This window comes from Rhinoraja longicauda, chromosome 10, assembly GCF_053455715.1.
Source record: "Rhinoraja longicauda isolate Sanriku21f chromosome 10, sRhiLon1.1, whole genome shotgun sequence".
Taxonomy (NCBI): Eukaryota; Metazoa; Chordata; class Chondrichthyes; order Rajiformes; family Arhynchobatidae; genus Rhinoraja; species Rhinoraja longicauda.
Window position 1 is genome coordinate 12,466,757 of NC_135962.1, and position 13,071 is coordinate 12,479,827.

General features: G+C 40.2%; 1 protein-coding gene across 6 annotated transcripts in view; it reads left to right on the forward strand.

Annotated features, from left to right (window-relative positions):
- The window catches only part of pacs2 (phosphofurin acidic cluster sorting protein 2), a 220,422-nt gene that overhangs the window by 166,488 nt on the left and 40,863 nt on the right, over positions 1–13,071 (forward strand). For 4 of the 6 annotated variants that reach the window (XM_078406219.1, XM_078406221.1, XM_078406220.1 and 1 more), the window contains exons 14-15: positions 7,466–7,516; positions 8,825–8,857. The exons of the other annotated variants lie outside the window; for them this stretch is intronic. In XM_078406219.1, coding sequence (XP_078262345.1) covers positions 7,466–7,516; positions 8,825–8,857 — 84 coding nt within the window. The remainder of the gene's footprint in view (positions 1–7,465; positions 7,517–8,824; positions 8,858–13,071) is intronic. 6 annotated transcript variants of the gene reach the window in all.

Below are 13,071 nucleotides of genomic sequence, written 5' to 3' on the forward strand. Positions count from 1 at the left end.
TAGTGTTACCTGCAAACTTATTAATCATGTCTTCTACATTATTATAGAAACATAGAAAACATAGAAAAATAGGTGCAGGAGTTGCCAATTCTGCCCTTCGAGTCAGCACCGCCATTCAATATAATCATGGCTGATCATCTAAAATCAGTACCTCGTTCCTGCTTTTTCCCCATATCTCTTGATTCCCTAAGCCCTAAGAGCTAAATCTAACTCCCTCTTGAAAATATCCAGTGAATAGGCCTCTACTGCCTTCTGTGGCAGAAAATTCCACAGATTCACAACTCCCTGGGAGAAAAAGGTTTTCCTCATCTCAGTCCTAAATGACCTACCCCTTATTCTTAAACTATGACCCTCCTGGCACTGGAATCCCCCAACATCGGAAACATTTTTCCTCCATCTTGCCTGTCTAATCCTTTAATAATTTTATATGTTTCTATAAGATTCCCACTCATCCTTCTCAATTCCAGTGAATACAAGCCCAGTCGACCCATTCTTTCATCATATGTAAGTCCCGCCATCCCGGAATTAACCTGGTGAACCTACGCTGCACTCCCTCAATAGCAATAATGTCCTCCTTGCTCTTAAAATCTTCTCGCAATGAAGGCTAACATGCCATTAGCTTTCTTCACTGCCTGCTGAACCTGCATGCTTACTTTCAGTGACTGATGTACGAGGACATCCAGGTTTCGTTGCACCTCCCCTTTTCCTAATCTGACACCATTCAGATAATAATCTCTGCCCTGTTCTTGCCACCAAAGTGGATAACCTCACATTTTTCCACATTATACTGCATCTGCCATGTATCTGCCCACTCACCCAACCTATCCAAGTCACCCTGCAGCCTCATAACATCCTCCTCACAGCTCACACTGCCACTCAGCTTTGTGTCATCTGCAAACTTGGAGATGTCACATTTAATTCCCTCATCTAAATCATTAATATATATTGTATATAACTGGGGTCCGAGCACCGAGCTTTGCAGCACCCCATGAGTCACTGCCTGCCATTCTGAAAAGGACCCGTTAATTCCTACTCTTTGCTTCCTGTCTGCCAACCAGTTCTCTATCCATGTCAATACTCCACCCCCAATACCATGTGTTCTAATTTTGCACACTAATCTCTTGTGTGGGACCTTGTCAAAGGCTTTTTAAAAGTCCAGATACACCGCATCCACTGGCTCTCCCTTATCCATTCTGCTTGTTACATCCTCAAAAAATTCCAGAAGATTAGTCAAGCTTGATTTCCCCTTCATAAATCCATGCTGACTTTGACCGATCCTGTCACTGCTTTCCGAATGCACTGCTAAAACATCTTTAATAATCACCTCAAGCATCTTCCCCACTATCAATGTAAGGCTAACTGGTCTATAATTCCCCGTTTTCTCTCTCCCTCCTGTCTTAAAAAGTGGAGTTACATTGGCTACCCTCCAGTCCAAAGGAACTGATCCAGAGTCGAGAGAACATTGGAAAATGATCACCAATGCATCCACGATTTCCAGGGCCACCTCCTTGAGCACTCTGGGATGCAGAGCACCAGGCCCTAGGGATTTATCTGCCTTCAGTCCCAACAGTTTACCTAACACCATTTCCTGACTAATGTAGATTCCCTTCAGTTCCTCCCTCCCACTAGATCCTCAGTCCCAGAGTATATCTGGGAGATTGTTCGTGTCTTCTTGAGTGAACCAAAGTACTTGTTTAACTGTTCTGCCATTCCCTTGTTTCCCAATATAAATTCACCTGTCTCTGACTCTAAGGGACCTACATTTGTCTTCACTAATCTTTTCCTTTTTACTTGTCTAAAGACGCTTTTACAGTCAGTTTTTATATTCCCCGCAAGCTTCCTTTCATGCTCTTTTCCCCCTCTTAATTAACCCCTTTGTCCTCCTCTGTTGAGTTCTAAATTTCTCCCAGTCCTCCGGTTTGCAGCTTCCTCTGGCCAATTTATATGCCTCTTGCTTGGATTTAACTATTTTTGACTTCCCTCGTTAGCCACGGTTGAGCCGCCCACCCCGTTTTATTTTTTCACCCAACATCCAAATTGTTGATATAAACCACAAACAGCATTAGGCGCAGCACCGATCCCTGAGGCACACCAACAATCCCCAAAACAGTCTTCCAACATCACCCTCTGCTTCCTTCCATGAAGCCAATTCTCTATCTAGTCGGCAAGATCTCCCACGATCCCATACAATCTAACCTTCCAGAGCAACCCACCATGTGGAACCTTATCAAATGCCTTGCTGAAATCGATATAGATAACATCTATGGCTTTGCCCTCATCAACCTTTTTGGCTACTTCTTCAAAAATCACAATCAGATTTGTAAGACACAATCTCCCACGTCCAAAGCGATGCTGACTATCCTAATCAGCCCCAGTATATCCAAATGCATATATATCTTATCCCTCGGAATGTTCTCCAGTAACCTGCCTACCACAGATGTTAGGCTCGCTGGTCTATCATTTCCTGCGCAGCCCTTCTTAAATAGAGCCACAACATTAGCCACTCTCCAGTCTTCTGGCATCTCACCCGTGTCTAATGATGATTCACATATCTCAGCCAGGGCTCCTGCAATTTTGTTCTCTACCTTCCTACAGTGTCCTCGGCTATATCTGATCAGGCCCGGGAGATCTATGTTCATACATCATGGGATGTACAGTACCTCTGTGACCGTAATATGGACTGTCCTGAAGACATCTCTAATAATTGCTCCAAGTTACCCAGTCTTCATGTCTTTCTCATTTCCTGTGGCTCCATGCAGAGATGACTGCTCTGGTCTCTACGTGTATCTGACTACTTGAGTGAAATTTTAAGCAGTCTTCATTGATTGAATTGATTAAAAGACATGGAAGCAGGCCCTTCTGCACACTGAGTACACGCCAAGTGTTGGTCACATGTCTACACTAGTTCTATGTTATCACACTTTCACATCTACTCCCGACACACTAGGGTCAATTTACAGGGCCAAATTAACCCACAAACCTGCACGGTTTTGAGCTGTGGGAGGAAGCTGGAGCACCCGGAGGAAACACGTCACAGGGAGAGCATTCAAAGTAGACATAAAAGGCATTAAGGCAAAATCCACAGTCATGATCAAGCCGAATTCTCTGGTACTCTGAGGCAGCAGCTGTGCCACACTTTAACTTTCTTCCTTGTTCTTAAACAGATGGTTAATATTTATACTATCTCCAAGCATGTTAATTTTTCCATCAGTCTGAAGAAGGGTCTCGACCCGAAACGTCACCCATTCCTTCTCTCCAGAGATGCTGCCTGTCCCGCTGGGTTACTCCAGCATTTTGTGACCATCTTCATGTTAATCCTTTCTCCAAAGTATCATCAGCATATCCCCTGCCCCATGAGGATTCTCTCAAAACCTCTACTGATGTGTCATAGTGGGTATATTGGACAGTATGTATCTCAGCCTGGCATGGCAACTGTCCTTCACCGCCAGAACCTAAAGCAAATGGTGAACACAGCCCAATCCATCACAGGCTCGTCACTCCCTTTCATACAGTCTATCTTCATGGGTGTGTTGCATTGAAAAAGGCAGGAAATATTGCCAAAGTTGCCTATCACCATGATCATTCTCTTTTCTACCTTCTGGGAGAAGATGTAGGAGCTTGAATGCCTGGATGTCCAGACTTAAGAATGGTCTCTTCTCCACTTCTAAACCAATGACTTATTTTATGCCCTCTTCCCTGGGCTGCTGCCACCTTCTCTTACTCTTAACTGTACCTCAATTAGGTATTGTGCTTTAATATTCTTCTGCACTGCTCAATTTTTGCACTCCAATCTTGCACATTCTGTTTTGCACTCGTGTTTATTGTAATATTCATCATAACTATGTTCATTATTCGCTCTAAGCTTTATGTGAACTAAGAATTTCATTGCACCTTGGTGTACATTGACAATAAAATAAGCTGAATCTGTACATTCCAGTAATGGACACATTAACTCTCCTAGAAATGGCCTCCATTCACTAAAGTGCCCATTGGACATTATCATTTAATTCTTGCCATCAAGCCAGTTTCAGATCTAGTTAGCCATTTTCGACTTGTTCAGAGATAAAAGCCTAATAGATTATTCTATCATCTGAGACCTTGTCAAAAGCCTTACAAAAAAATCCATGAAGATTATATCAACCTTGCTACCTTATCGGTCCAATTTGTTACTCTCTCGAAGAAAAACTGATTCAAGATAGTTAGAAGTGACCTTTTCTTAACAAATCTTCATTATCCATGACTAACCCATGCCTTTCTAAATAATGATTAAGTTCTGTTCCACAGAATTTTCCAATAATTCGCTCAACACGGAAGTAAGGAAGACAGTTTGTATAATGACCTCATCTATCTCTTTACTACTTTTTAAATATTGGTTCAATGACAGCAGTCTTCCAGCACCATACCTGTAATCTGAAATTTGAATACAATGATCAGACCCTATGTTACACCTTGTTCGCTCTAAGCTTGTTACACAAGTTCAACAGTCAGGTATATTTCATTCAGGTTTTGGGATTTATCCACTTTCAACGATTTATCCACTTTCAAACCGTTATTATTTTCTCCCTCATTATCTATTCCATCCAATATTTCATATTGTGCTTCCTTAATAATATCTGCATCATTCCCACCTTTGTATTCATCAAGAACCATGTTCGTGCCATCTATCTCTGCACACAGTTAAATTATGCTCTAATGACTCTTGATCTTAGTGATTCTCTTATGCTCTCTCATCTGTAAAACATCTTTTACTTCATTCTACCAGGATTTCTGCTGTTTTCAGCTGTTTTGATATGGCAACCCCATTCATTTCCAATGAGGGTAAACATGTTTGCTCTGAACTTGTGCTGTCTCATTTAATGCTCCCCTTTAGTCTAACTTATTTTTAGGTGGCTATTTCCAGTGCAATTTTGCTAAATCATATCCCAATTAGCTATTCTCCAGTTGGAAACTTTTAACTCCATTATTTTTAATTCATAATTAATTAATTCATTTAATTCTCTTGGACTTGTTAAAAACGGAATTAGTTTTCTTATCAGTATATTGGAAGTATTCCACTCTATTCTTTAGAATGATACTCTCTTGGTTACCATTAGGATGGTTGAATCCTGTACCATTTCTGCCCTTTTGTTTGTATTTCTCAAAAAAGTTGCCATCACAGTTGCTCTTCTGTCTCCCTTGATTGTTTGGTGTCAAGAGTATATTCAGTTGTGTAATTGATCCCTTTTTTGTTTTCTTCAGCTCAATTTGAATGTCTCGTTTAATGAATCTTTTGGCATTTCACCTCTCCTTGGAGCTCTGATTCTTTAGTGTTTTGAACCCCAATTTTTTAATCTTCCTTCGGTCTTGTGTGAGATTTGTGACCAAGGATGTTGAACATTTGTTCCTACCTCATTTCAATAAAGGGCTGTGATATCACACTTATAAGTGTCTATCTGTGCCCTCAACTCATCTATTATTTGGCGTATCCGTCTTAATGAAGAATGTGCCATTGAGCACGGCTACACATTCCTTGCCTCTTTGCCAGCCTTTATTTCCTTGAGCTTCCAATCTCACTTACTGATGCCTTGGTCTCTGATTCCAAGTTTGCTTCTCTCGTTTCTGAAGTTGTGCTCAGCTTTTCATCCTCTGCCAAGCTGGCTTCACCCCTTTCCAACAGAAAGCCTCTTTTTTTTTACCGTATGGTGGTGCAACCTTCCCATTTTGTTCACTTTCCTCCTGCATTCTGTGTCTATGCATTCATCTGCATGAACATATTTCATTGCTTGTTGGTGCGTACAACTGAATGCAGTCCAGAGGTTATAACCTTTGCGTCATGCTATTTCCAAGCATCCTTAAATCCTCTTGTGGCCCCCCATTCTTATACCTGTGTCAGAGGTACCATAAGAAAGTAAGAAATAGGTGCAAGAACAACCCTCTAACCATTCTAAATACGATCATGAATGATCTGATTGTGGTCTCAATTTCACTTTCCATTTGTTCTCCATAACACTTCTGCTAAAATCATCAAAACCTACCTGTTCCTCTAAGCTGTTAAATTTCCCAACATTGCTTTCCAGATCGCCTTCTGTCATCCACCTGCATTTCCCATTCCCTCCCCTTTAACTCTGTCTCACTGTAACATCGGTTTTCATTTGGATTTGGCTCTTATCTGTTGGAAAGTATATCTCCTCAACAGTATTCCTGGAGTGGGCCTTACCACATCCCTGTACACTTGTAGCAAGGTATCCTTGCTCCTTTACTCTTGCTCCTTTACTGTTGCATACTATTTGCATTTCTAATTGCTTGCTGCATGTGTATACTTGCTTGCTCTCAATGACTTCTGAACTAGGGCACCAGCTCCCGATGTTCATCAACATTTCCCAGCCACCATTTAACTAATGCTCTGTCTTTCTATTTTTGCTACAAAACTAGAGAACATCATATATATGCACATTATATTTTGTTGTTTAAATCACTTTAAAGCCTCTTTGCATCCTTCTTACAAAGCACAATGCCATCCATTTGTGTTATTTGTTAAATAATTTGTATATCTTCCTGCATTTTCGCTAATTTGGCCCAATTAGGATAACGATAACATTCACCAACAAGTAAGCCTCCAAACTTAGTCACCAGTTTTATTTTAAACTATTTTAGGATTATTTTCTTGTTGCATTTGCTGTCCCTGGTGTTCTCCTTCTGAAGCAATGTCACCATTTATTTTATGTAGACTCTCGCTCGAGACTTTAAGATATAACCTTCTGACAGTTGAAAATGGTGACACTGATCCACAGCTTGTGAGGATGGACAACCTTTGATGGATTGAACGATCTTTTGATCAACATTTGAATCTCCCCTTAGATATCTATGCCACAAAGTCCTTCTCTGCCCTTGCTTTCAGATTTTTGTTGGGAAGTGCAAGAGTAGTTCCACGATTTACTTATTCAGCTCTCCCCTCTGCAAAGGTTTCTGCTCATAAATTCCTACCACGCTTTGCCTCGGTGAAGAGACCGCTGAACAATTTGGCCTCATTTAAAAGGGCAAGAAAATATAACTCACAAAAACCAGACCAAATTTGTGCAAGTGTTTCAATTGTGTGAATTCTGGAGGACATCAGATCTGAACACACCTCGAAGGGCATTTAACAAACAACCACATTGATAGCTCGAGCGTTATAAAGGCCAGACTATGTAAACACAAGAGGTTTCCTGTGTGAGGGACTATAGTGGCCTTGATGAGCCTTCACAACATTGTAGAAGTTGCATGGATGTCCTAGATTGTTACAGGGCGTGAGGTGGTGAGCTTTTTTTAACGTGCAAATGCAATGCTGACTGATATATTTTGTAATACATAGTTAAAAACAATAATCTTTCTTCCTTCGTTGTTTTAAAAAGAGCCAGCCAAACTTAATTTATTCCCCTTTTCTTTTGCCACATTTTACTTCAAAGTTGTATGACTGCTAACCTTCCTTCATCCCTTAACTTCAAAGGGCACTTCTTTGATATTGCTGAACAGCGTGAAGAGAGCCGCATTCACTCAAGTAAGTGAGCGGTGAAGCTTTTGTCTGCATTTGTGTTACTTAAAGATTTGCGCAAGTGGAAATAATTTTTAGGTCTGGCAAAGCAGAAAATTAGGAATGTTTTAAATCTGTGTCCACTCACAGCTTTTTGTTTAAACATAGCATTAGGCCATAGCTCATTTCTAGCAATCCTAATGTAAAGCAAGAACTTAACTCGTATCCTGCTGCTTTTTAATTTGGTGTCTGTCTCCTCCTACTTGGAACTAACTTAAATTCACCCCCACCCAACTCGGCCCCCGCCCACTCCCCCCCACCTTCGAATCTGCACATGTGAGAGGTGTAATTACAGGTAGCCACAATGTGTACACTATGAATTATTGCAGTGTGTTGAGGTTCAATAATGAGTGTCAAAGACGTACAGGTATGTAGGTTAATTGGCTGGGTAAATGTAAAAATTGTCCCTAGTGGGTGTAGGATAGTGTTAATGTGCGGGGATCACTGGGCGGCACGGACTTGGAGGGCCGAAAAGGCCTGTTTCCGGCTGTATATATATGATATGATATGATGATAAATACAAATTGGCTTTTAAATTCTCCAAGAATAGGAGGAAATGGGTTTCTTAAAACTTGGAATAAAAATTTCTGGAATATGTATAAGGTGGCTTGGGTATAGTTTTGGAACACACCTGCATCTTTCCAACAATGAATGAGGATACTTGAGAGGAATTAGGTCCAATGAAAAGTTAAACCAAGTAAAGTTTATAAATGTAACTCTTATAAATTACTGTTAGAAGCAGTGATTCATTGCTTTGTCTGTAATTATTCTGATGAAAAATCTACATTTGAAATGTTGATTTTCCACTTTCCAACAAACCTGACAAATGACGTGCTTTTTCTGTGCTGGTTATCTTTTCTATTATGCTTCTCTCATTCAAAGGCACTTTAACATTTGGATTGAAAAATGTAGTTAAGTGAAGGTAACATTCAGTGCGTCATTAGTTCATACTGAAGAAAGGGAGGTCTTAAAATTGTACCAGGAGTTGTGCACAGACCTCCTGATGGAAAGGAGAACATGACAGCTGAGAAACAGGCCCTTCGGTCCACAATTTCCATGCTGAACATGTCAGGTTAAAGTAATCCCTCTGCCTGTAAGTGATCCATATCCTTCCATCCCCTGCATATCCGTGTGCCTATCTAAAAGTCTCTCAAATGCCACTATTATATTTGCCTCCAATTCCAAGTAACAGCAAAAAGATAACGCCTATTGATTCAGAGATTAGAGAGGTTTGGAAGAAAATTATTTTAACAAGGGACTTTCATTTTCAAATAGATCCGTCACAGTGGAGTAGCTTTACACAGAAAGGTAATCAACTTAGATTGTATTTATAATTGCTTTTGGGATGTATTATAAAAATATCTAATTCTATATATTTTGTAGAGCCAACAATATGGTCATATTTGATTCAATATTATATTCAGGAACCAACATAAGGGCAGATCAAATCCTATTTAGCAATGATAAATGAGCCTGTTTTGGTTGATGATCTAAAGATGGAACGTCAGTGACATTCAGAGGGAAATGAATAATGAATCAAAGACTGGAATTCACTGATGTTAACGTAAGCCAGTGAACAGTATTAGAAAAAATATATAGCCTCAGAGGGTAACTAGTTCATGGGGGACTTGATCGTTTCTGCTGCCAGATTTTAAAGAAAGCAAAGGAGGAGATTAAAGCTCTTTTAGCCATCAACTTCCATAGCATTTTTGAACCAGAAATTGTCCCTCTAGCATGGTAAATGGTACTTTTTTAAGTATGGGACAGATTTAAAAATACGAGTGGAAAACTAGAAAAATTATAGACCTGGGAAAATTATTAGTTTGTGTAGTTAAGGACAGTACTTAGAGAATGAGCAGTTCACTCCTCTTAAGTCTAATTGCACCTTTTTAAGAAGCAATGAAAGAAAGAAAACTCTTTTATTTCATAACTGTGGGAAATTCCAAAAACATTTTGCTACTAATGCTGCGAACTGTGTAATCACTATTGTAATGGAGGGAATAAGGTAGTCATTGTTCACCGTGTGCCCTTGCATGTAGCAAGACCACAGATCTTAAATATACTCGGCATAAGAGACCATTAGCTAAAATTAAAGGGCCTGAAAATGAAGACAAGTTATTGACCTGGTTAGGAGATTGGCTAAGTGGGAGAAGATTAGACATAAAAGGTATGGACAGAAATTGAAGCAATGTGGTTAATTTGTCATAAATAGAACATAGAACAGTACAACACAGGACCAGGCCCTTCGGCCCACTATGTCAGTGTCAACCGTGATGTCATGATCTTCTCTGCCTGCACATAATCCACATCTCTGCATTCCCTGCATATCCATTGGCATATTTAAAAGCCTATTAAATGCCGCTATTATGTCCGTCTCCACCTCCACCCCCACCCACCACCCACCACCCTCCACACATCTCCTTTACATGTTGCCTTTCTCACCTTAAACCTAATCCCTCTAGTCTTTGACATTTCCACCCTCAGGATTAAGGTAACTCTGCCTCTCATCATTTTATCGGGTCTCCACTCAATCTCTGGCGTTCCAAATGCTGCCTAACCAGTCCTATAAACCTGCATCATGACCTCCTGACTACTTATACTCAATGCCCCGATCAATGAAAGCAAGCATACCACATGCCTTCTTTATCACTCTGGCTACTTGTATTGCCACTTTAAGGGCGTTCTGGAGGAAGGTCTATTGCGCCTCAGCTATTACATTAATGATGAGCTCCATTATCTAAAGGCACCAGTTGCACACTGGTTTGTAGAAAAACGGTGTAGTTGGGAACATAACATATGGAAAGGCATAGATAGATTGTGGGTGAGAAATGGCTGTATCAGATGTTACCAAATATGATGGCCTCAAAATTAAAGCCAACAAAAAATGCATTACTTAATTGTTGAAAACCTCGATGCAGTGGAGATCCAAAGAGACTTGGGTATCTTCTTCTAACACTCAGCAACAAATAAATGTAGAGTAGCTAAATGGCACAGCATATACATCTGCTGCCTTGCACAGTTCCAGCGACTCCCAGGTTCAGTCCTCACCTGTAGTACTTTGCACATTCTCCCTATGACTACATTGGTTTTGGCTGTGTGCTTCAGTTTCCTTCTCTGCTCTAAACACGTGCAGGTTTGTCGGTTAATTGGCCTCCTTTGTGGCTGGATGGGAGAAATGATGAATGTGAGATAATTGGGTGGAGGAAAAAAAAAATCGGGCTATGGGAATGTTCTGTGAATCAACATAGACTCGAGGATGAATGGTCTCCAATGTCACGAGGAAAATTAGACACTGCCGAATAGAATGTTAACTTATCACATAAAAGGGAAGGTTTTACTATAAAAAGCACTGATTAGATTACATCTGTGGTGTTGTGTGTACAGTATTATCATTGCACTTAAAAACGGATATAATTGGTGTTGATGAAATCCATCACGGATTTAACAAAATGTTAAAAGATTAGAAGATGTTGAAAAGTTACACTAACCGGTCTTGTAACATATTGAGCTAAGAGGTAATTAATTAGTTTTGAGGATTTGGTAGAATAAATTATTTCTGCTTTTGACAGAACCAAAACTATGGGACATAACCATAAAGTCAGAAGGTATAAAAGTCTTCGTGCAAAGAAAGGCAAAAGGGCAAAAAGAGGACATAAGATCAATTTGGTAGGTAAGGTTAAGAAGAATCCTAAGATTCTATAAGAACAGTAAGAGGAAAAGGTAACTAGGGACAGAATAGGGTCACTGAAAGATAAAAGTGGCGATGTATAAAGTCACAGGAGATGGGCAGAGTCTTAAATGAATATTTACCGTTCTTTATTAATTGTCAACTAGGTCAGGGTAGCTAAGGAATTTGGGGAAGGAAACATGTCCATTTGGCAGTAGAGGAGGTGCTGGCGATTTTAAAGCACATAAAGGTGTATAAATCCCTGGGGCATGACCAAGTGTATTCTGGGATATCATGGTAAGCCAGGGAAATTTTGCTGGGGCCCTGGCAGAGACACTTGTATTATCGTTAGCCACAGGTGAGGCACTGGAAGACTGGAGGATGGCAGATGACAAGTCATATAGCATTTATTAAAGTAGGGCTGGCTGACAAACCGGAGAACTCCTGGTCACTGAGCCTGACATCAGTAGGAAGGTTACTACAGGGGATTCTGAGAGACAGGATCTATCTGCATTTAGAAAGACAAGGACTGATTAGAAATAATCAGCATGGTTTTGTATGTGGGAATTCCCGTCTCATGGATTTAATTGAGTTTTTTGAACAACTGACCGAAAAGATTGAGAGCAGTGCATGGACATTTGCATGGACTTTAAGCAAGGCCTTTGACAAGGTCGTGTATGGTCGGCTGGTCCAGAAGTTAGATCACATGGGTTCCAGGGTCAGATGGCCAATTGGATACAAAATTGTGTGATCTGTGGAAGTGGGCCATGGATTGCAGATGGAATTTCACTGGACAAGTGTCAAGGGTTGCATTTTAGCAAGTTAAACTTGGGCAGGACTTCCAAAATAAATGGGTATGGTATTGTAGAATGTAGAACAGAGACACTTTGCGGTGCAGGTACATGGTTCCCAAAAGTGAGAACATGAATAGACATGACAGTGAAAAATATATTTGCCATACTTGCCTTTATCAGTTAATGCATTGAGTACAATAATTGGGACACTGTTACAACTGTACAAAAGTTGGTGAGACCACCCTTGAAATATTCTATGCAGTTCTGCTCACTCTACAATAGGAAGGATATCATTAAGCTGGAAAGAGTGCAGAGAAGATTTGAGGATGTTATTGGGATTGGAGAGCTTCAGTTATAAGGCAAGGCTGGAGTTTTTTGTTTCATGGGAGTGCAGGTGGTTGAGGAGTGCCTTATAGAGGTGTATAAAATCATGAGAGGCATAAATAAGGAGGATGCTCATTGTCTTGTCCCAATGTAGGAATGTCTAAAACTCAAGGTCATGGATTTAAGATGAGTTGGAAAAGATTTAAAAGGGACCAAAGGGGCAACTATTTCACACATTGGGTGGTGAGTATGTAGAATGAGTTGCCAGAGGAAGTGGTACAGGCATTGTTTAAAAGATATCTGGACACGTGCATGGATAGAAAATGTTTAGAAGGATATTTAGTTTAGTTTTGATATGGGATAAGGATATGGCCAAAAACTGGCAAATCGGTCTAGCTCATGAAGACAACTTGGTCAGCTGGTCAAGTTGGATCAAAGGGCCTATTTTTCTGTAACTCTCTGGTTATGTAGAAACCTCTTACAATCTAAAGGTATTCTTTCAATTCATTTAAAGCTGAAATTGAGATTGTTGCTTTCCAAGCATAAAAAAGGATATGCAGCTCGCTTAGGTGAAAGAAGTTAAGATGCCAATAGTCCATGTCATTGCACAGTGCAATGGAGAGAGGGTTGGTTGGCCTGTTCCAATGTTAACTAATTTGCGAACCACCTATTAAATAATTATTTGTGAAATGACCCATCAAATGGAGTGATGTTTGGCTCAGTCTTACAAATCCGAC